Source organism: Galeopterus variegatus, unplaced genomic scaffold (assembly GCF_000696425.1).
Source record: "Galeopterus variegatus unplaced genomic scaffold, G_variegatus-3.0.2 Scaffold3176, whole genome shotgun sequence".
NCBI classification, from domain to species: Eukaryota; Metazoa; Chordata; class Mammalia; order Dermoptera; family Cynocephalidae; genus Galeopterus; species Galeopterus variegatus.
The window spans coordinates 140,333-160,414 of NW_007729287.1; the positions used below are offsets into that span (position 1 = coordinate 140,333).

Here is a 20,082-nt window from a genome sequence, read left to right on the forward strand (position 1 = left end):
TGGCTTTTGTCTTTTTTCCGTGTCCGGCAACGGATCGCAACCCTCAGTGTTGCCCCCGTACCGGACCGGGGACCGGCAACGGGATCGCAAGCCTCGGTGTTGCTCCCGCGCCTCGCTCAGCCAGTGAGCGGGAACCGGTCTGTATGTGGGATCCGAACCCTCGGACGGGAGCGCCGCCGCGCTTCCCAAGTGGCGCACTATCCAGTGCGCCACCGGGCCGGCCCATTCATTTCTCACTTTTATAGATCTCAGTTCTCCCTTCTTCCAGTCCTTCCTTTTGGATCCTTATTGTCTTCTTATTAATCAATAATAATGATAATGATAACTATTATCTGCATAGTACTTTATAGTTGACAATACATTTTCACACCCATTACCCTCATGAAAACCTATAACGCTGGTATTATTGTCTCTGCTTTTTTTCAGATGAGAAAACAAAGACTTAGAAAGGGTAATCACAGTAGCCTGCCCAAATACACCCAGATAATAATTGCTGGATAATGCTGGCTTTTAGTATTTATTTTTATTTAGATGACGAAGCTACTTTCAGTCTTTTCTGGAATAAGTAAGGGTTTGAATAAGTAGCTAAGCCAGAGATAGGAGTCAAACTGAAGTTTCTTTCTCCAATCCAGTGTTCTTTCTTGCTACACCACACTGCCTATATTCTGTTCAATTTGTGGGGAGGGAGGGATAAGGAGGCTCACCAATTCCTCTTTCATTACCAACAAAGAAAAGACTATGCTTCCCCCAACCTGACTGGGCCCTGGTGACGTAGGCATTTTTCCTTTTTCAGAAGCCAGATGGCGGGCTGGTGGTGCTGAGTGGAGGGGGTACCTCTGGCCGAATGGCATTCCTTATGTCGGTGAGCACCCTGATCCTAGTTTTCCTCCCTTCCTCCTCTGAGGGTGACTCTCAGGACCATAAAACTCATAATAGCTAAGCTCCCTGGTGGACGTCTCACTATACCTGGGCTCTAGGCCTGCAAAAGCTAGATCTCACCAGGAAGTCCCATTTGTTCTGAGCCCATCTGAGCCCCACCAGTCTATTGCCAATGTCTCTACATCTCATGAACCCCCAATAATCATCTACAAGTTGCATCTTTAAGTGCCAGATTCCACGTAGGGCTGGGTTAAGCACTGGCCTAAGAGAATCATTGTACAGCTTCTGCCCTCTAGGGGTTGGAAATCCAAGATAATTCTTCCTCCATTGTGATTACTTCTTCAAATCCTCTCCCCTTCAACACGTTTCCTTTAACCAGCTGATGAAAGGTTTAGGACAGAAACCTCTTTACACCTACCTCATTCCAGGAGGTGACAAGTAAGTCAAACTGGCTTATGAGTATTTTGTTTGGCCTGAATAGTGTTTTTTAGAAATTGAATTTGAATGCCTTTAGGCAGAGATTGTGTCCAGTTTGCTTTGGTCCCTACCATTCCTTATTGCCTTCCACTTGGCCCACTTCACATACTTATGTTGCCTGACTAAGTTTGGCAGGTATTTGGCTTTTTCAACTCTGGAGTGTCTATCATGGTGCCAATCAAACAGTGGGTGCTCGTTCAAGGATAGTTTTCTGTTCATTCCTTTCTCTCAATGTAGCCTGCCCTAATAAACCATAGCTTTCTGCTTCCCAATCACTGCCATTTACCTTGAGTCTGTCCTCTTAGGTGTGTGGTGGCCTCTAGGGAGGGGACAGAAGACAGTGCCTTGCATGGGATTGAGGAACTGAAGAAGGTCTGTGCATTCTACTGACATTCAACAAGAGACATCTGTCTATTCCTTCTCATGGGGATATAAAAGCCCGAACATTCAGCCAAAGCCTATTTCCTTTCCTGGCCCTGGCCCTGATCTCTCACGCAATAGGTTTGTACCCTAGAGTCTTCCCAGTTGCACTACCTTGCCCATCCACCTCTCCTAGGTGACTGCTGGGAAGAAGAGAGTGATCGTCATTGGCATTTCAGTGGGACTTTCTGTGAGTGTGAAGACAGATCGAGTGGACCAATTTTACAGGGAGGAAGGGGATGGGAATGGAAAAGCATGGAAGATAGATTGATGAGGTGGGTGCTAGGAAACAAAGTTTACACAAGAAATCTTGATTTTAGTTTCACTAATTTGGATCCAGTTCTATGAATGTGGGAAGGGATCTTAGAATAACTATGTATCAATCCATAACAGCCAAGGGCTGGCCACATAGCTCAGTTGGTTAGACCGTGGTGTTATAACACCAAGGTCAAGGGTTCAGATCCCTGTACCTGCCAGCCACCAAAAAAACCAAAAAACAACCAAGATAGACAGACTAGTCTCAGGGTCAGCTGACTACACTAGCAGGCCAATCCAGCCAGCTGCCTGTCTTCTAAATAAGTTTTATTGGAACACAGCCATTCGTGTTTACATGTGGTCTATGTCCTCTTTCATGCTACAACCATAGGGTTGAGTAGTTTGATGGAGATCATAGGGTCCACATAGTCTAAAATATTTACTCTCTGGCCCGTTACAGAAAAATCTGTCACCTGGACTAGTGCCTTACTAATTAGCATGGTCCCTGCACCAGCAACATCAGTGTCACCTGGGAGTTGTTAGAAATGCAGAATCTTTGGCCCCACCCCAGACCAACTGAGTCCAAATCTGCGTTTTAATAAGATTCCCAAGTAGTCTGTTTGAGATGCACTGGGCTAGATGACCCCAAGTTTCTTCTCAACTCTGCAGCTCTCTGATTCTAAGAATTCACTGAGCAGAAACGAGATCCCAGCAGTGTTAGATGTGGATGGATATTGACTTCAGGGAGTTTACAATTTAGTTCAATAGTTTTCAGACTTTACTGTGCAGAAGATTTCCTTGGGGAACTTTTAAAAAATGTAGTGCCCTTGGGATACTTGTTAAGAATGTGGGCCCTTCAAATTTGGATCCAATAGATCTTAACTGGGCCTAGGAATCTGTATTTGTCATGAGCATTTGGGGGGATTCCGATGCATGTAGGCCTCAGGCAACACTCAGAGGAACCCCCCTCGTCATCTGCTCCTCTCTCCCCGCCAGCAGGCTCCCTTTGTGGCAGGCCAGATGGACTACTGCATGGATAACACAGATGTCTTCGTGCCAGTCCTGGTTGGTTTCAATCCAGTGAGCATGGCCAGGTGAGCCTTCTGTAATGACAGGTGGTGACTGGCCAGCCCTGGGGGAGGCTGGGAGGGAGCATGTCAAAGTCTATAGTACAATTGCAAAGGAGAGGACAGATGAATATCAATTCCAAATCCCAAATATTCACCAAATCCCAGAATATTAAAGTAAGTATGGGGTGCCCCTAAGCTTATGAGGTTTTTGTTTGTTGGTATGTTTGTTTAATTATTCTCTCCTTGCTTCAGAAATGATTGAAGGTGGCTTACAAAGTATATATAAAATAAAAGATAGCATACATTCAAAACAGGGATTGAAGAGGCAAGGAAAACAAGGGCCAGAGAACAATAAGGGGTCAGAAATGTGGATGCCACAAAGATCTGTATTTTTATTTGGGGTGAGCCCCAAGCATCTTTTAAAATTGTAGTAGTGGGTGCCAAGTGGCCCCTACTCCTTTTTGCCTAGCTCCCTTATTTTAGTGTAGTTCTCTATCATCATTTCAGACACCCCTTTGTTCCCCTCTAACTACTCAAATCTCCCACCCTGTTTCCTTTTCTGAGAGCCTTGTGCTACCAAATCACCTCCCTCTTTTTCTCTATCGAAATGGCCACTTTAATCTCAGAGAAAGTCAACATGTTAAACCGATAGTACTCAATGTGGTTCTGTATGTGAGCTGCCTGGGATGCATTTAAAAATATAAGGAAAATGTATATTGATAAATTTTAAAAATATATAAGGAAAAGGGCTGGCTGGTTAGCTCAGAGTGCAGCCTTATAACACCAAGGTCACGGGTTAGGATCCCCATACCGGCCAGCCACCAGAAAAAGATAAGGAAGGAAGAAGATTCTTAGCCCCTTGTGATTTTGTAGGCTTGGGGAAAGGCCCTGAAATACCTATTTTTTGAAAGTATCCCTGGAAATTCCAGTGCACGCACACCAGGTTGGGGAACTCTGCTAAATATACCATTGGAGTGGGTCACCTGATGAAGCTAAGGGCTTCCTGTCTCTGGAGGGATTCCAGGAAAGCCTTGTTGATTATTTTAGAGCAGCTTCGTGTTTTTAGTGGTGGTCTTGGGGAGGGGGAAGAGCTGGGTTCTTTCTGTGGTACTTTTTCACCTCTCAGATTTGAAAGTATCCCTGGAAATTCCAGTGCACGCACACCAGGTTGGGGAACTCTGCTAAATATACCATTGGAGTGGGTCACCTGATGAAGCTAAGGGCTTCCTGTCTCTGGAGGGATTCCAGGAAAGCCTTGTTGATTATTTTAGAGCAGCTTCGTGTTTTTAGTGGTGGTCTTGGGGAGGGGGAAGAGCTGGGTTCTTTCTGTGGTACTTTTTCACCTCTCAGATTCTAGGCTTGCAGTATAATTGTTACCAGGGTGTAAATGAGTCTCAGATACTCCTAATCCTGATCCTTTTCATGGAGGACTCTCCACCAAAACGTATCTGCTGCAATGGATGCTAACTACCTTCAGGCCCTCTGACTAAGTGAGATGAAGAATTTTAAATAATGTAGGCATGGAGAACTTCCAGTTGTTCTTTAAGTCAGTGGCTCCCAAACTTGGCTGATCTTCAGAGTTGTCTGGGAAGCTTTTAAAAAATACAGATTTTTTGTTTCTACTTTAGAACTGCTAAATCTGGGTCTCAGGGTGGACATGATACCCAGAAATAGGTAGTATAAAAAAATGAAACTCCCTAGGTGATTTTGATGTCCAGCCAAGTTTGGGAATTTCAATTTTAAACCACACAATATGGACACTGTTTCCTTTCTTTGCCCAAGTCTCCTCTTTCTGAGGTCTCTAGGAAGTTCCAGAAATAGTTTGAGGACAGATGACAGGACACACTTTACACAATGGTTATGAAATATGTGAGACTTGTCTGCCCTAGAACTAATACAGAAGAAAACTGTAAAAATAGTTCAAGAAGAGTTAGAACGTTTGCAGTGATGGGATGATAAGGGGACTTTCATAAAGCCACCTACAGAGGTAGCTCTTTGAGGCCCTGCCGCAATGGGTGATTCACAAATTATCCCCTAACAAGCCATTAGAGATCAATTACAGAAGATTCTCATTTTTGAGATTCCATGATTTTTAACTAAGCAGATAACAAGCCTGAAGCTCTTTTTTTCTTATTAACACTTTGGTTTGTTCCTGATTAATTCGTTCAAGGAATGTTCACCAACTGTTAGGTGCTACACTTCATACCTTGCAGCTTGGTTCCCTTGTAAAGACTGTTATCCCATCCTCAGGTAGTGAGGATTCACTCTTTGAAGGGATTTCTGGAATATATTTCCAGGAAAGGGAAGGGCTTCTGGTGGTCCCTGAGATGGAGACAATGTGGCAATTTTGATGTTTGGATGACAGGCATTCCCCCAGGGGCCTACAGAGGACGAAGTTGGTGTGGCCATGGCAATGGGGCTTATGCAAGGACCAGGATACAAGAAGGTTCTTGTCTCAGGCTGGAACTTTAAACTTGAGTGTTGGCTTTGCTCTGGGCTTAAGTTACTGAATGTTTTATTAGCCCCCATCCTTGGGGCTCAGGGACACAGGGTCTCTGTGAGCTCCAAAGCATCTCTATGAAGGTGTTGACCTCTGACCCCCAATCCCAATGTGGTCTTTGATCCTGTCTCCCAGCTAAGGCACTTCCTTTAGATCCTCATAGACGATCTCCTCACATCTGTGTCTCTCTCCATCCCAGAAATGACCCGATTGAAGACTGGAGTTCAACATTCCAACAAGTAGCAGAGCGGATGCATGAAATGCAAGAGAAACAGAAAGCTTTTGTGCTCAGTCCTGCAGTCGGGGTAGGGCCTCTCTCTCCTTTTTTCTATCTTCTCCACCTCCACCCCGTCTGGGAATTGCTTGCCGCTTCCTTAGGGCCTCTGATTTTAGGTTCGGTTACATCTTGCCTAAATTCTTGAGGCCTAGTGTGTCAACTAAAATGTTATATAAATCAAATCCTATTTTCTCATTTATTTTTTCACCTTAAGATGTTTTCTCTTCATTTCAACCCTGTCTCTCAAATCAGTGATCATCAAACACTTCAGTGATCTAGGGCAGTTTCTGTTTAGAGGAGCTCTATTCCATTTATGTATAGACAGCATTGAACAGCCACTATTATGTCTCATTCTGTCTCTCTTAATGTATTTAAATTTCGAATGTGGGCTTTAAAAAAAATGGGGTGCAGTTTCATTCTCCTGCCTTTTTAAATCCTCTCCAAAACTGGGTGGGCCTTCTTAGCCTCCAGTGCTCCTGTTCCTTTTTTCTTCTCTGGGTGTGGACACATCTCACTAGTGCCATGTACCCTTACTTTGGCCTTACAAGGGCCTTAGCCAAATCCCTGCCTCTGCCTCCCTCTGCCCATGATGGGCACATCTGTGACATTCTCCTCAATCTTCCTTCTGTGAGATAAGAAGGCAAAATTTCATTTTATACGAGAGTTCGATCGCTTTCATCTCCCAGATGCTCGTCTCTCTTTCCTCCTCTCTGCCATTGATGACTTTAAATCTTTTCTCAGCCACTGCTCTGATCATTCTTTTTGCTGTAATCTGTCTGATGGTGTGCTGATCCATTGCAATGGCTGCTTCATTTGTCTGTCCAAAGCATATGAAATGTGATGTGTGGATTGACATTTTTGGTGGTAGTGGGAGGTAGGGAGAAAGTTCTGCCAAAGAAAAGCATTCTCTGAAAAATCCTTACCCAGCTGACAAGAAACCCATCATTGTGTCTTCCTCCCTAGAGTCCTGAATGTACTGTAAGAATGACTAGAGGTGGCCCTTTCTCTCTCTCTTCTCCTCTTCTCAGTTAAGCCTACACCAGCACTCCTCCTCACAACACACTGGGGGCCACCAATACTATCAAATGCATGCCCAGGGGTCACTAACCGGGGGTCATGCACAGGGATCACTAACTGGTGGACTCCTGGATGTCATTGCCTCCTTAGCCTGAGGGTCTCAGTGGCTCCTCCCAGATGAAAGGTGGAAGTGCCACCAAGGTCCTGCTGGAAACCCTGTTATTAGCAGCCAATAAGACTATGGACCGGGGCATTGCAGCATCTCAAAGTTTGGGAGGGTCTGGAAGAAAGAGTGATCAAAGTCAAGCAGAGGGCAGAGTGGTGTGGATGGGCGATGGCAGGTCCAGATCCAGAGACTGGCCTGGTGGCAGGCAGACCATGGCCCCACCACCTCCCCCCAGAAAAAGAGCTGGCAAATGAATGCTGCTGTTCCTGTCACATGGTTGCAGAGTCTGGATTGTTTCCAGTGGATCCTGGATTCCTCAGGTCCAGACCTAATCTGTGAGCCTGCCTGGGGCCTTCACAGCTAGACCAGGGTCCTTGGATGTGGTCCAGGTCATGCAAGGTAGAGCCCATTCTGCTATGGGCCTCCTGCCCTCAGCAGGGTCTCTGGCCCCAGCTTCCAGTTACCTCTTCAGCAACTCTTAGATCCTGTCTCCCTCCCTGTGCTCTTTTGATGCCCTTATCCCGCTTCCTGCTCTTTCCTTTTCTGCCTACTGAAGCCCCTGCTGCCCCTCCTGAACACAGTCTAGCTCCACTCTGTGCACCTCCATCAGGGACCAGTGGAACTTGGTTTAAGGAAATTGTGCCTTTCCCTTGGGGGGGGGGTGCTACCCAGGCTTTCTGAGGAGGCACTGGGCTCTCCCTGGGAGCTGGTGGCATTTTCCCCAGATGCCTCCTGGAAATCTTGCGGATGTTTGAGCGGGCTCGTCAGATGACCTACAGCCAAAGCTCCAAGATTGCCACCCTGATGAAGCAAGTTAGCAGCAGGTGTGGTGATTTGTATTTGAAGGGTTATGTGGCCTGGATGGGGAAGGAGACCATGAAGTGAAGGTTGTGGGTCTGCGTGCTGGATGGTCAGAGCAGGGTTATTGTTTCTTCACCCCTGTGCTCTTCCATGTGTGCCTCCGACCTCTTTTCACTGTGTTCTCTCCCCTCATGTCCTCACATCGGACCCATTGTCAGCCTGGAGAAGAAAGGCCGAGTGCACTTGGTTGGCTGGCAGACGCTGGGCATCATCGCCATCATGGATGGAGTGGAGTGCATCCACACCTTTGGTGCTGGTGGGACCCCAGTCCAGACATTTTTCCTGATTCCTCTTCATCCCAATCCATTGGTCCACTATCCAAACACTTTCCTACTCCCAATCCGTGGAGGTTCTGCAGTGTCTATCCTGCCCTATCTAAATAGGCATTTCAGTTACATGCTCCTTCCTTTGAACACCAACTCAGTGCTTGATCCCTCAACCCCCACCTCCCACTGCCGTGCTTAGCTACGGCCTCCCACTCGGGTTACTCCTCACCCCACGCCCACCTGCTGCTTTCCTCCCAGCCCCACTGACACCCCCTGAAGCCCAGAACCTTTCTTTCCTAAAAAATCCATCACTCCCTTCTCACTGTCCCTAAACTTCCCAGATTTCCAAGATATCCGTGGCTTTCTCATTGCTGATCACAGTGACATGTTTAACCAGAAGGATGAGCTCACCAATCAGGTCAGAGGAGGACAGGACTTGGGGAGTTTGTGATGATCACTGTTGTGCAGAGGGTAGAAGGAAAGGGGAAGGGGGAGACAAGTGGGGGGAGAACAATGGGATAGATAGAGAAGGGAATGTGGGCTGAAGGTTGCAAAGCTTTGGGGTAGCACGGGGAGTTTGGAAAGCTCTGGATTTACCCCCGAAACCTGGCTCTAGTCCACTGACTTGCTACATCATCTTGGGCATAACATTTACCTCTTTGAACCTTAGTTTTTCATCTGTAGACAAAATGGCTGTATTAGATGTCCTCTAAGGTCCTCATCAGTCTTCAAGTCTGTGCTCTAGAGTGTGTTCATGGGAAGGAGTGCCCCATCTTCCTCTGCCCCAGGGTCCCAAGTTCTCCTTCTCCCAGGAGGACTTCCTGACTTCCATCCTGCCATCCCTCATGGAAACTGACACTGTGGTCTTCATTTTCACCCTGGATGGTGAGAGGGGAGATGGGTGCTGTCGGTCCCAAGTTCTCCTTCTCCCAGGAGGACTTCCTGACTTCCATCCTGCCATCCCTCGTGGAAACTGACACTGTGGTCTTCATTTTCACCCTGGATGGTGAGAGGGGAGATGGGTGCTGTGGGTGAAGGGATGGAGGCAGGAGAGTGACTCAGAGGAGTTGTCATTTTTCTGGGTCTTGGGGAACCTTCCCAGAGGGAGGGACAGGGCTGAGTATCCTGACCGGACCCTGGAGGAGTGGAAGAACCGCTGCACAGCCAACTCTTCAACTGTGATGCCTTCTGCCTTTCCTAGACAACCTCACAGAGGTGTAGACACTGGTGGAGCAGGTGAGAGAGAAGACCAGCAACATCCAGGCCCTGGTGCACAGCACTGTGGGGCAGTCCTTGCCGGTGAGGGTCCAGCCATGAGGAGGGAACCCTGGGAGGCAGCTCCAGCCAGGCCTTCCTGCAGAGACCTCCCCTGCTCCTCTCTCTCTCTCCTCAGACTGCTCTGAAGAAGCTCTTGCCTTCCATCATCAGCATCACATGGCCACTGCTTTTCTTTGAATATGAAGGGAACTTCATCCAGGTATGGGGAATAAGAAGGTAATATCTGTGGTGAGGGGCTCAGAGGGGGAGATATTCTAGAAACTGGAAAACCCAAGCCTGGAGGGTAGAAAGCTTGAAGGGTTGTCGGACCTCCACAAAGCCAGCTGAGCAAGTTCTTGGGTTTCCAGGTCACTAGTCAGAGTTTCCAAGGCAATGGGCTACTGGGTTCAGCTCTCTCTAGGAATATGCAAAAAGTGCAGGATAGATCACCAGTCACCCAACAGATGTTCATTTGCCCTTTGGGACAGGTTAATTGTCAATACTATAGTCATATCATTATCCAAAAGCCTTTAAGCCACTTCTTTTTTTTTTTTTTTTTTTTTTTGCAAGTTATACTGTGCGGAATTTGCTGCAAATAATATTACACTGATATAGTCCCTGTTTGCTAATGAAATTACAATCCAGTACAAGCACTGATAATAATTATAAAAATAACAGTTTGTGTGCACTTCACAGTTTAGAGTTTGGAGTGGACATCAGGAAATTTGGGCTCCAGTCCAGTGCTGCTGTGCGGCCCAAGAAAGAAAGGAATTTTATATCTCTGGCCCTCAGTTTTCTCACATACCACCTGCCCACCCTCCGTAGGGTGGGATCAGAGCCCTGAAGGGTTGCCCTGGTGAGATGTGGTCTCTCATCCTTTATTCAACCCACCTCCTTCAGGAAGCTTCCTGAGCTAACCAGACACAGCTGGTATGCTGCCTTACCTAGACTCAGAACTCTTCTGGAACGTTCTCTCCCCCTGAGCAGGGGATCCAGTCTCCTACCAAGGCATATCTTTGTCTTCCCTTCCAAGCAGTGTCCATTTATTACATTCCTGCTTCTTGGCATGCTTTCCACATTCATTGTCTCCTTTAAGATCTCCCATCTTCTAGGAAGTCTTCTCTAATTAACCTCACATCATCTTGACCCCTCCTTTATGTTATATGAGAGTAGTTCAAAAAGTTTGTGGAAAAATAGAATTAAAAGACAATGCAAATCTTTCCATGTACTTTTTGAAGTACCCTTACATACCTCTCTACACTTATAGGTTCTATTATACAATGGTAATACCTAATATGCATAATACCTAATACCCTTTGCCCTTTAAAAAGTATCTCACATGTATTATCTAAGTTCTCATGACAATCTTCTGAGGAATGTATGTTTGAAACTAAGAGATTAAGGGATGTGATCTTGGTTAAGACAGGAGTCAAGATGTGAACCCAGATTTTGTGTGTCTAAGTCCATGGTTTATTTTGCCACACAAAATGAATTTCAACCACATCTAAGAGTTAAGCTGGATTCTTTTGTTTATTCAACAAATATTTTTTAAGCACCTATCACATGCCAGGTGCTGTTCCAGAGATAGGGGATATAATAGGAAATGATAATCTGTGATCTTTTGTTGCTTTGTGTTGCTTTGCCCCCCACGGATTTGTCACCCTACTTACCCTGGGTGACGAAGATGCAAAGGATTACTCAAAGCCCATCTCTTCTGAGCAGTGAGGAGCCCCGAAGTGGTTAACTTCCCTAGAACGCTCCCTCCAGTGAGAGGCAACCCTTCCTCAGGAAATTAACCCTGAACTGGGGTTCTCTTCCTGCATTTATTTTCCAGACCAGGAAGTTACAGGAAGAGAACATAGGTGGGGTTATAGTTTAACAATATACGCTGGTAACTTTCAGTGAAACAAGCCAGATGACATTCCAGTAAGGCAATTAAGTGGTCCTATCAACAACGGCTTGATCTTAGCAAACAGTCCTTCTTACAGCAATTTCTCAGTATCTTTACATAACAATCAGTAACTGGTCTGTCCTTGAGCCAGCAACCTGCTGTGCCACAAATCTTTATCTTACACTAGAGACTTTATAGCCTGAGGAAAATTTCCAGTCCTCCACAAGGTCAATATTTGAATCTGCAAGGCTTTGTAAAACCAGGCCCTGTGAAGTACATAAGCTTTATAGTATATTCCACAATCTTTTAAACAACTGTATTTTTAAACAAAAATATTATTTTAATAGCAATACATTTTCACTGTAAAAACTTTAGAAAACACAGAAATACAAAAGAAGAAAAAAATCATCCATAATCCACTGATTTCCAAAAAAACGCTCTTAGAAATTTTGGAGAATACCCTTCTAGACTTCTTTTCTATGCATATGTAAATATATATGTGCAAAAATAAGACCATATTGACATGCTGTTTTTACGCTGCTTTTCTTCATTTAAAATTATGAACTCCTTTCTGTACTAATACATCTATGCCATCATTTTTTTTTTCTTTTTGTCTTTTTTACTGACCAGTAATGGGATCGCAACCCTCGGTGGTGCGCCCGTACTGGAGACCGGCAACGGGATCGCAACCCTCAGTGTTTGCGCCCGCACCGCACTCAGCCAGTGAGCGGGAACCAGTCTCAACATGGGATCCGAACCCTCGGCGGGAGCGCCGCCGCACTCCCAAGCGGTATGCCATCATTTTTAATGTCAATGTAATATTCCACTGTTTGGATGTACCATAATTTGTTTACTCTAACCTTAATTGTCAGATGTGGAGATAGTTTCAATATGATGATTTTTATTAAAATGCTGCACCAGACATCCTTATACACACACCTTTTGTTCATTTGACTATTTCACTATGAAAATTTCCCCCAAAAGTGGAATCACTGGGTCAAAAAAAAAATTGAAGGCGTTTTGACACATATGGTCAAATTGACTTCTTTTGTTTGTTTACGGACAAAGTGTAAAATTGCTTGTTCCCTCACACCCTCATAAACACTGGGTAGTATCTGTCTTTTTAATCTTTGCTAATGAGCAAAGCAACCAAACAAAACAAAGGCATTTTAGTGTTGTTTTATATATTTTTAATTCCTGTGGAGGTTGACTGCTTAAAGATATGTATTTGGCCAGCTTGATTTTTTTTCTTTCATGTACTGCTTGCTTCTTCATGTATTTTGGGTGTATTCACCATTCTTTTTTTTTTTTTTTCTGTCACTTTTTTTTTTTAAAGATGACCGGTAAGGGGATCTCAACCCTTGACCTGGTGTTGTCAGCGACATACTCACCCAGTAAGTGAACCGGCCATCCCTATATGGGATCCGAACCCGGTCCCTTGGTGTTATCAGCACTGCACTCTCCCGAGTGAGCCACGGGCCGGCCCTGTATTCACCATTCTTTTGGAGGGATATTTATTTACTTTTCTTACTGATTAGTAAGAGGGGGTGTGTATGGCAAAGACAGAAGCCCTTTTTTCGTGTTCTATATTTTTCCTCAGTTTGTTATTCTCTTTTATTTCTAAGTTTTGTTTTGCGGGGGGGTTGTTTGTTTTATGGCAGCTGGCTGGTATGGGGATCTGAACCCTTGATCTTGGTGCTGTTACACTGCACTCTAATGAACAGAGCTAACCAACCAGCCCTATTTCTATGTTCTTGATGTAGAGATATTTTATCTACATTTTTATGTAGTCAAATCTATCAATCTTCTCCTCTGTGGTTTTTGTCTTTTGCTTGGTGCTGGTTTTATCTTTCTAAATGGATTGGAATTGTTTGAAATAAGGCTTCCTTTAGGGCTGGTAAATCTGTAGTTGTGGAAATATTTTTGATGTAAACTGCCCCCACACTTATATTTTGAAAAATTTCATTCCTACAGAAAGATTGCAGTAATAGTACAATGAACACTCATGTGCTTCGCCAGAGATTCACTGGTTAACATTTGCCATGTTTGCTTCCTATCCCTCTTTTCCCCTGAATCATTTGAAAGATAATTGGAGATATCATGACACTTCACACTAATTACTTTGGCATGTATCCCCTAAGAACAAAGGCATTCACCTACATAATTACAATATAATTATCCACTCAGGAAAATGACATTTAATACAATACTAGTGCATAATATCCAGACCACATCCAAATTTCCCCAGTTACCCCTGTATTATTTTTATTTTCCAGATCCAAGATCCAGTCAAGGATTTAGTTTCAGGTCTCTTTGGTTTCCTTTAATCTAGACGAGTTCCTCAGCCTATTTTTTTTTTTTTTTGTCTTCCATGACATTGACATTTTAGAAGTCTAGGACCATTGTATTCCAGAACGTGCCTCACTTTGGATTTGCCCTATTGTTTCTTTATTATATTCAGGTTAAAACTTTTGCCAGGGACCAGCCCATGGCTCATTCGGGAGAGTGCGATGTTGATAACTCCAAGGCCACGGGTTTGGATCCCATATAGGGATGGCCGGTTAGCTCACTGGGTGAGTGTGGTGCTGACAACACCAAGTCAAGGGTTAAGATCCCCCTACCAGTCATCTTTAAAAAAGACAAAAAAACCCCAACTTTTGCCAGGAGTACGGCTAGGGGAGGCTGTGCCCTTATCAGTGTGTCATATCAGGAGGCCCCTGATACCAGTTTGCCCCTTTATTGGTGATGCTATGTTTGATCATTTGTTTAAGGTGGTTCTGTTAGATTTCTCTGTATCCTGTTTCTTAGCAATCTTTCATCCAATGGTTTTAGCGTCCACTGATGATTCTTGGTTTAATCGATTATTATATGGTGGTTTTAAAATGATAGTTTTCTATTTCTGTTCTTTCTTTCCGTATTTATTAGTTGACATTCTTCTGTAAAGGAAATTTTCTCTTCTCTCCCCACCCCATCCATGTTTGTTTATTTATTTATTTATTTATTTATTTATTTATTTTGGTCTTTTGTCTTTTTCCGTGTCCGGCAACGGATTGCAACCCTCAGTGTTGCCCCCGTACCGGACCGGGGACCGGCAACGGGATCGCAACCCTCGGTGTTGCTCCCGCGCCTCGCTCAGCCAGTGAGCGGGAACCGGTCTGTATGTGGGATCCGAACCCTTGGGCGGGAGCGCCGCCGCGCTTCCCAAGCGGCACACTATCCAGTGCGCCACCGGGCCGGCCCATGTTTGTTTATTTTTAATATCAGTATGGACTCACGTTGTTGTTAAACGTGTTTTAATCTATTCCTGTCATTTTTCATTACTCATTTTAACGTTCAAAATGAGAGCTCATTCAAGCTGGCTCCTGTGCTCTTGTGACACATTCACATCCATATTTGAACCTTCTTTGCTGTGTTTCTTTTTGCAAAAAGAAAAAGAAAAAATCCCTTTTTCTTATGCAAAGGGTAGTACACCCTTTTTGCTTAACAAGATATTCAGGAAATCCCTCACCTTGCAGTTTACAGATCTTTTCCTCATTATTATTTATATTTGTGTGTGTGAGCACATACAATAGTTTACCCAGTCAGTCTCCTATGCAGGAATACAAAAACGTCATCTCAGGCTTACCTGTACTTTCCCTGGTCCAGTCCTGTAATCAGTCATTTCTCCAAGGAGCCCTGATTCTTGTTAATGGGTTCTGGTTTTCGAAAACCTAGGTGCTAAGTGTGTTCAGTGCTTTAGTGTGTCTTTGCCTCTAAGCCCTATCAGTAGAAAGGACAAGGATATGTGTGTGTGTGTATATGTATGTGTATTGTGTGTGTGTATGTATATATATTTATATTCGCACACATATAAACATATATGCATGTTTATGTATGTATATTCTCACTTTCCTATCCCCTTTCCCTTAGGAAGAATGTTGATTTCCAACATTATCGATATATTTACTAAATTCTACAATACGTACTAAACAGTTTTGAAATTGCTACCCTAATAGCACTATCATTAACAAAGTTATTAAAAAATGTTCAAAGTTTCTTTGCCGTTCTTTTTGTCCTTTGATTGTATCCCACTGAAAGAGAGTAAAGTGTTCAAAAGCCACTTGGATTGATTCTTTTCTTTTCCCTCTGTGGTTATGTTATCAATATGATAAACATGTTCAGCTGTCTTTATTTGTTCTCAATTTTAGAGTTTTTTCAGTTTTTGATTTATCTTTGAATATAGAGAACATAACATGGTTTAAAGATCAAAACTATAAAAACTATAAACAGGGGATGTCCCATTCCCTTCCCTATTCCTTCCATCCCATTTCCACTCATGCCTGTAGGTAACCAATTTTGTTAGTTACAGATTTATCCTCCTGCATTGCTTTTTGCCAAAAAAAGTGTACGTGTGAGTATATATACTTTGCACTTTCTCATACAAGAGGCAGCTTACTATATACTCTTTTGTGCTTTAACAAGGTATCCTAAAAATCATTTTGGTTTATAGGGCTCTTCTTCCTTAGTTTTTACCTTTGTAAGTGATCCCATGTATACAATAGTTTACTCAGGCAATCTCCTATGTCAGGCATTCAGGTTGTTTCTAATATTTCGCTATTACCAATAATGATGCAGCAAATGTGTGTGTGTGTGTGTGTGTGTGTGTGTGTGTGTGTTCGTAATGTTAGAAGTGAATCTTTGGGGTAAATTTCTAGAAGTAATAGACCTGGGTCAAAGGGAAAACACATTGTAATTTTGTTAGATATTGCAAAATTTCCCTTCATAGGGATTTAGCATTTGGCTTCACACACCAGCAGTATACGAGAAGGCTGCTTCCATTCTCAGTATAGCCTCTCTGAGAGGATTGTGAAGCTTTAGGATTTTGCCAATCTGATAGATGAGAAATGCTGTTTCTGTGTAGTTTTCATTTGTATTTCTCTTACTATGTGTGAAGGTGAGCATCTTTCACACGCTTAAAGGTTTTTAGTAAAATTTAAAAATTTTTTTCAGTTGTGTGTTCAGGTGCTTTACTCCTTTTTTCTAACATGTTTTTTGGTCTTTTTGATCCCTCGATTCTGAGTTCTTTGTAAATTAAAGTCATTAGCCTTTTATCTCTGATATATACTGTAAATATTTTCTCTGGGTTTTAACCATGCCAAAGTCTTTGTTTTAATTTCCTGAAGTTGAACTTATCCATCTTTCTTTTATTGAATTTGGTTCTTGAGGCACAGAAATCTTTTCCCAAAACTCAGGTTGTAAAGGAATTCCAACCATGTTTTCTTTTTGTAAAAATGCTTTCTTTCTTTTTCTCTCTCTTTTTTTTTACATTTAGATCTTTAATTCATTAGGAGTTTGTTCTCATGAGTTAAGACATGAATCCCATTTTATATTTTCCAAGTTATTATCCTATTGTCCCAATATAATCTTTTTAAGCCCATCTCTTCCTGAGTTATTTGAGATGCTACCTGTGTCACATACTCAGTTCCCCTGTGCATCGGCCTATTTCTGGACTTTCTATTCTGTTCCACTGGTCTGTCTATTGATGTGCTACTAACATATGTTTCACTGTAGAGTCCTTATGGTATGTTTAATATCCAATAGGTTTCATCCTCCCTTCATTGCTCTTTTTTTAAAGGATTTTCCTGGCTATAATTGCTGGCTTATTTTTCCATATGAACTTTAAAATGAATGTGTCTAGCTCCAAGTTATGTAAAATTAAAAAACTTTTTTTTGCGTTAATGATAGTTAATGGTAAATGTTTAATGGTATATATAGTTAACGATATAACCTAGATTTAATCGACCTCTCTCCCACAGGGCAGTCTGACATGCATCGGTACTATACTAGCCAGCTTCGTCCTGATTGGTCAGATTAACTGTTGTTGTACCCAGTATCCTTGTCATTCACTTGTTAAATGTTTTCAGTATATCCTCTTCTGGGGGATTGTGTGACCAGCTATTTCTAGACTTCCAGAATAAGGAAGTAAAAGTAGCAGTAGCTTGTTTTCCTCAGCATGGCTAGGACCAATTAATTAATGCCCTCAACACCTTTACTGGACCCCTGTTGCCCTGAAAGTGCAGCAATAGATATTATAAGTGCCACAAAGTGAGCAAGATATGAGGGCCAAGGACAGGGGGCAGTTGTACTCACAGTACCATGTGTTTGTACAACATTTTAGTTTTCAACACGCTTTCACGTACATTTGCTCATTTATCCAGGAGATGATTGTGGCAAAGTAGGAAAGGCCATCATTGAGGATTTAGGTCCTGATTCTGCATCTCACTATCATATGAGCTTATCCAAGCTGATTTACTTCTGACCTTTAGTTTTCTCATAAGTAGAAATGGGGATAGAAAAACCTATTTTGTAGGGTTGTTGTAAGGATTAAATGGAATTTGTTTTTTAAGAAACACGTGTAGATCAGTAACCATGTGTGAGCCATTGTCAAAAGGACTGGGTCTCTGGAGCAGAGTAAGATACCATCTTTGCCCTCAAGGAGCCTGTGGTTTAGTGGAATGAATCCCAGGCCTTCTACTCCTCCCCTATCTGGTACCCAGGGAGTAAAAGAAGTTTTGGCATGAGCAAAACCCTACTATGGAAGAACTCAGAGAAGATATCTGTCTACCCAGGGGTCAAAAACATAAATGGGTGAAACCACCAGGTGTACTCGAGACAGTCCTGGTTTAAACCTACCGTCCTAACATTTAAATGCTGGGCTTGTCAAACAAATTATGTCTGCATTTTGGCCCTTAATTGTTGGTTTTCTGTCTGATAACAGGACGCTGTCCACCCTGTTGCTTTCCTGTCCTCTAGTTTTTGATACTCCTCTGTGTCTGCCCTTTTTAGAAGTTCCAGCATGAGCTAAGCAACAAGTGGGTGCTGAGTACAGTGAGTACAGGGGCCCACGTGCTTCTCAGCAAGATCCTACAAAACCACATGTTGGACCTCCGCATAGCCAACTCCAAGCTCTTCTGGTGGGCACTGGCCACACTGCAGGTAGGGACATGATGGGGTGGGGCAGGGTGGGGCCTGGGCTCGATGCCTAGGCTGCCATAGGAGGGCATTTTTGCAGAGGTATGGATGTGTGTAGGGGTAAGGGCTGACTGACTCTTCTTCTGCGCTCTACTTCTATCAGGCGCATCCTTGCCTCTGAGAATTGTATGTGCATGCATGGGTGTGTGTTAGTGAAACTATATTAGTCAAGATTCTTTCAATTACAAGGATGTGAGAGAAACCCAGTTTATACTGGTTTAAGCTAAACAAGGCAGATGACTGCTCATGTAACTGAACAGTTCTAGGGCAGGTGGACCCAGATACTCTAATGATGTGTTCTAGAACCTTCAGCCCTTAGCTCTGCTTTTCTCTGTATTGCTCTCATTCTCAGGCAGGTTTTCTCCATTAGGTGGCAAATTGGACACTAGTAGTGCCAGCCTGACGTCCTACCACCTCAGCAACCCTAATGAGAAGAGTGCTTATCTGTTCTTGTGATTCTGCAAATCCCTGGGGGAGGGCTCTCATCGGCTTGGCTTGGGTCACATGCACATGCCTGAACCACACTGTTCTCCTAGGGAAGGGCACTCTGCCCAGCCTGGTTCATAGCTTTCCCTTGAAGATGGTGGCAGAGGAAGGGGCAGGAAGTGAGCCCAAGTCAAACCATGTGGCCTGAGTGTCGGGGAGCAATATTTCCCCAGAGGAAAATCAAGGTGCTGGTTCTGGAGGAGGAGGAATGGATACTGAGCAGATAGCATGACAGATGGTCATGGTAGTGGAGTTACCAGATTTAGGAAGTAAAAATATAGGACACCCAGTTAAATTTGAACTACAGATAAATAAAGGATACTTTTTTAGTATAAGTGTGTCCCTTGCAATGTTTGGGACATATGAAGGTACTTCAAAAAGTTCATGGAAAAATGGAATTAAAACAAACTTATCCTGTACTTATATGATTTTTTTTCATTATTTATCTGAAATTCAAATTTAACTGGATGTCTTGTATTTTTATTTGCCAAATCTGACAACTTTACCAGAAAGGAATCAATTAATGAATATTTAGTGAGCACCCACCAGGTCCATAAAACAACTTATGGTTGTTATTGAAGTCCAGTAGAACTACAGAGACAGTGGGGTCAGTGTGCACTATCGCGCTACAGAAGGCTTCATGGAAGAAGTGACATTTGAGCTAGGCCTGGTGGTTATGGCTTGGATAGGTGAAGGGCAGAGGCATTTTTGTATGTAAGAGCATTAGCCAAAGCCTGGAAGGGGGACTAGGCATGATATGTTGGGGACACAGGTCTAACTAGAGTGCAAAGTCACTTTACAGAATAGTGAGGGATTATGAAGGAGCAGAAAGGGAAAAGATTGTGGAAAGTTAAAGCCAGACAAGAATTTGGACTTATCAGATGTAGCTATACCTCTGCTTCCAAAACGATGGCCACCAGTCACATGTGACTACTGAGCACTTGAAATGTGGCTAGTGTGACTGAGAAACTGAATTTTTAATTTTACTTGAAAACTGAAGCAATGTAATTTTTTTTCATTAAATGCAAGTTTATAGTGCTAGGACTACATTTTACTTTTTAACATTGCAAGTGTAGCACCCAGTTGAGGTGTGTAATTATAAAATACACACCGGATTTCAAAGACTTAATACAAAAATATTATAAAATATCTCAATAATAATTTTTGTCTTTTTTTTTTTTGTCTTTTTCCGTGTCCGGCAACGGATCGCAACCCTCAGTGTTGCCCCCGTACCGGCCCGGGGGCCCGC

At 43.3% G+C, this 20,082-nt stretch overlaps 1 protein-coding gene across 1 annotated transcript in view; it reads left to right on the forward strand.

The window, feature by feature from the left end:
* Window positions 1–20,082, forward strand: part of GCKR (glucokinase (hexokinase 4) regulator) — a 23,540-nt gene that overhangs the window by 1,053 nt on the left and 2,405 nt on the right. The window contains 14 exon segments of the mRNA XM_008584221.1: window positions 794–861; window positions 1,243–1,317; window positions 1,662–1,728; window positions 1,913–1,966; window positions 3,031–3,125; window positions 5,801–5,906; window positions 7,046–7,163; window positions 7,768–7,885; window positions 8,081–8,178; window positions 8,530–8,606; window positions 8,977–9,073; window positions 9,390–9,487; window positions 9,582–9,665; window positions 18,162–18,311. Of these exon segments, the coding sequence (XP_008582443.1) occupies window positions 794–861; window positions 1,243–1,317; window positions 1,662–1,728; window positions 1,913–1,966; window positions 3,031–3,125; window positions 5,801–5,906; window positions 7,046–7,163; window positions 7,768–7,885; window positions 8,081–8,178; window positions 8,530–8,606; window positions 8,977–9,073; window positions 9,390–9,487; window positions 9,582–9,665; window positions 18,162–18,311 (1,305 nt within the window).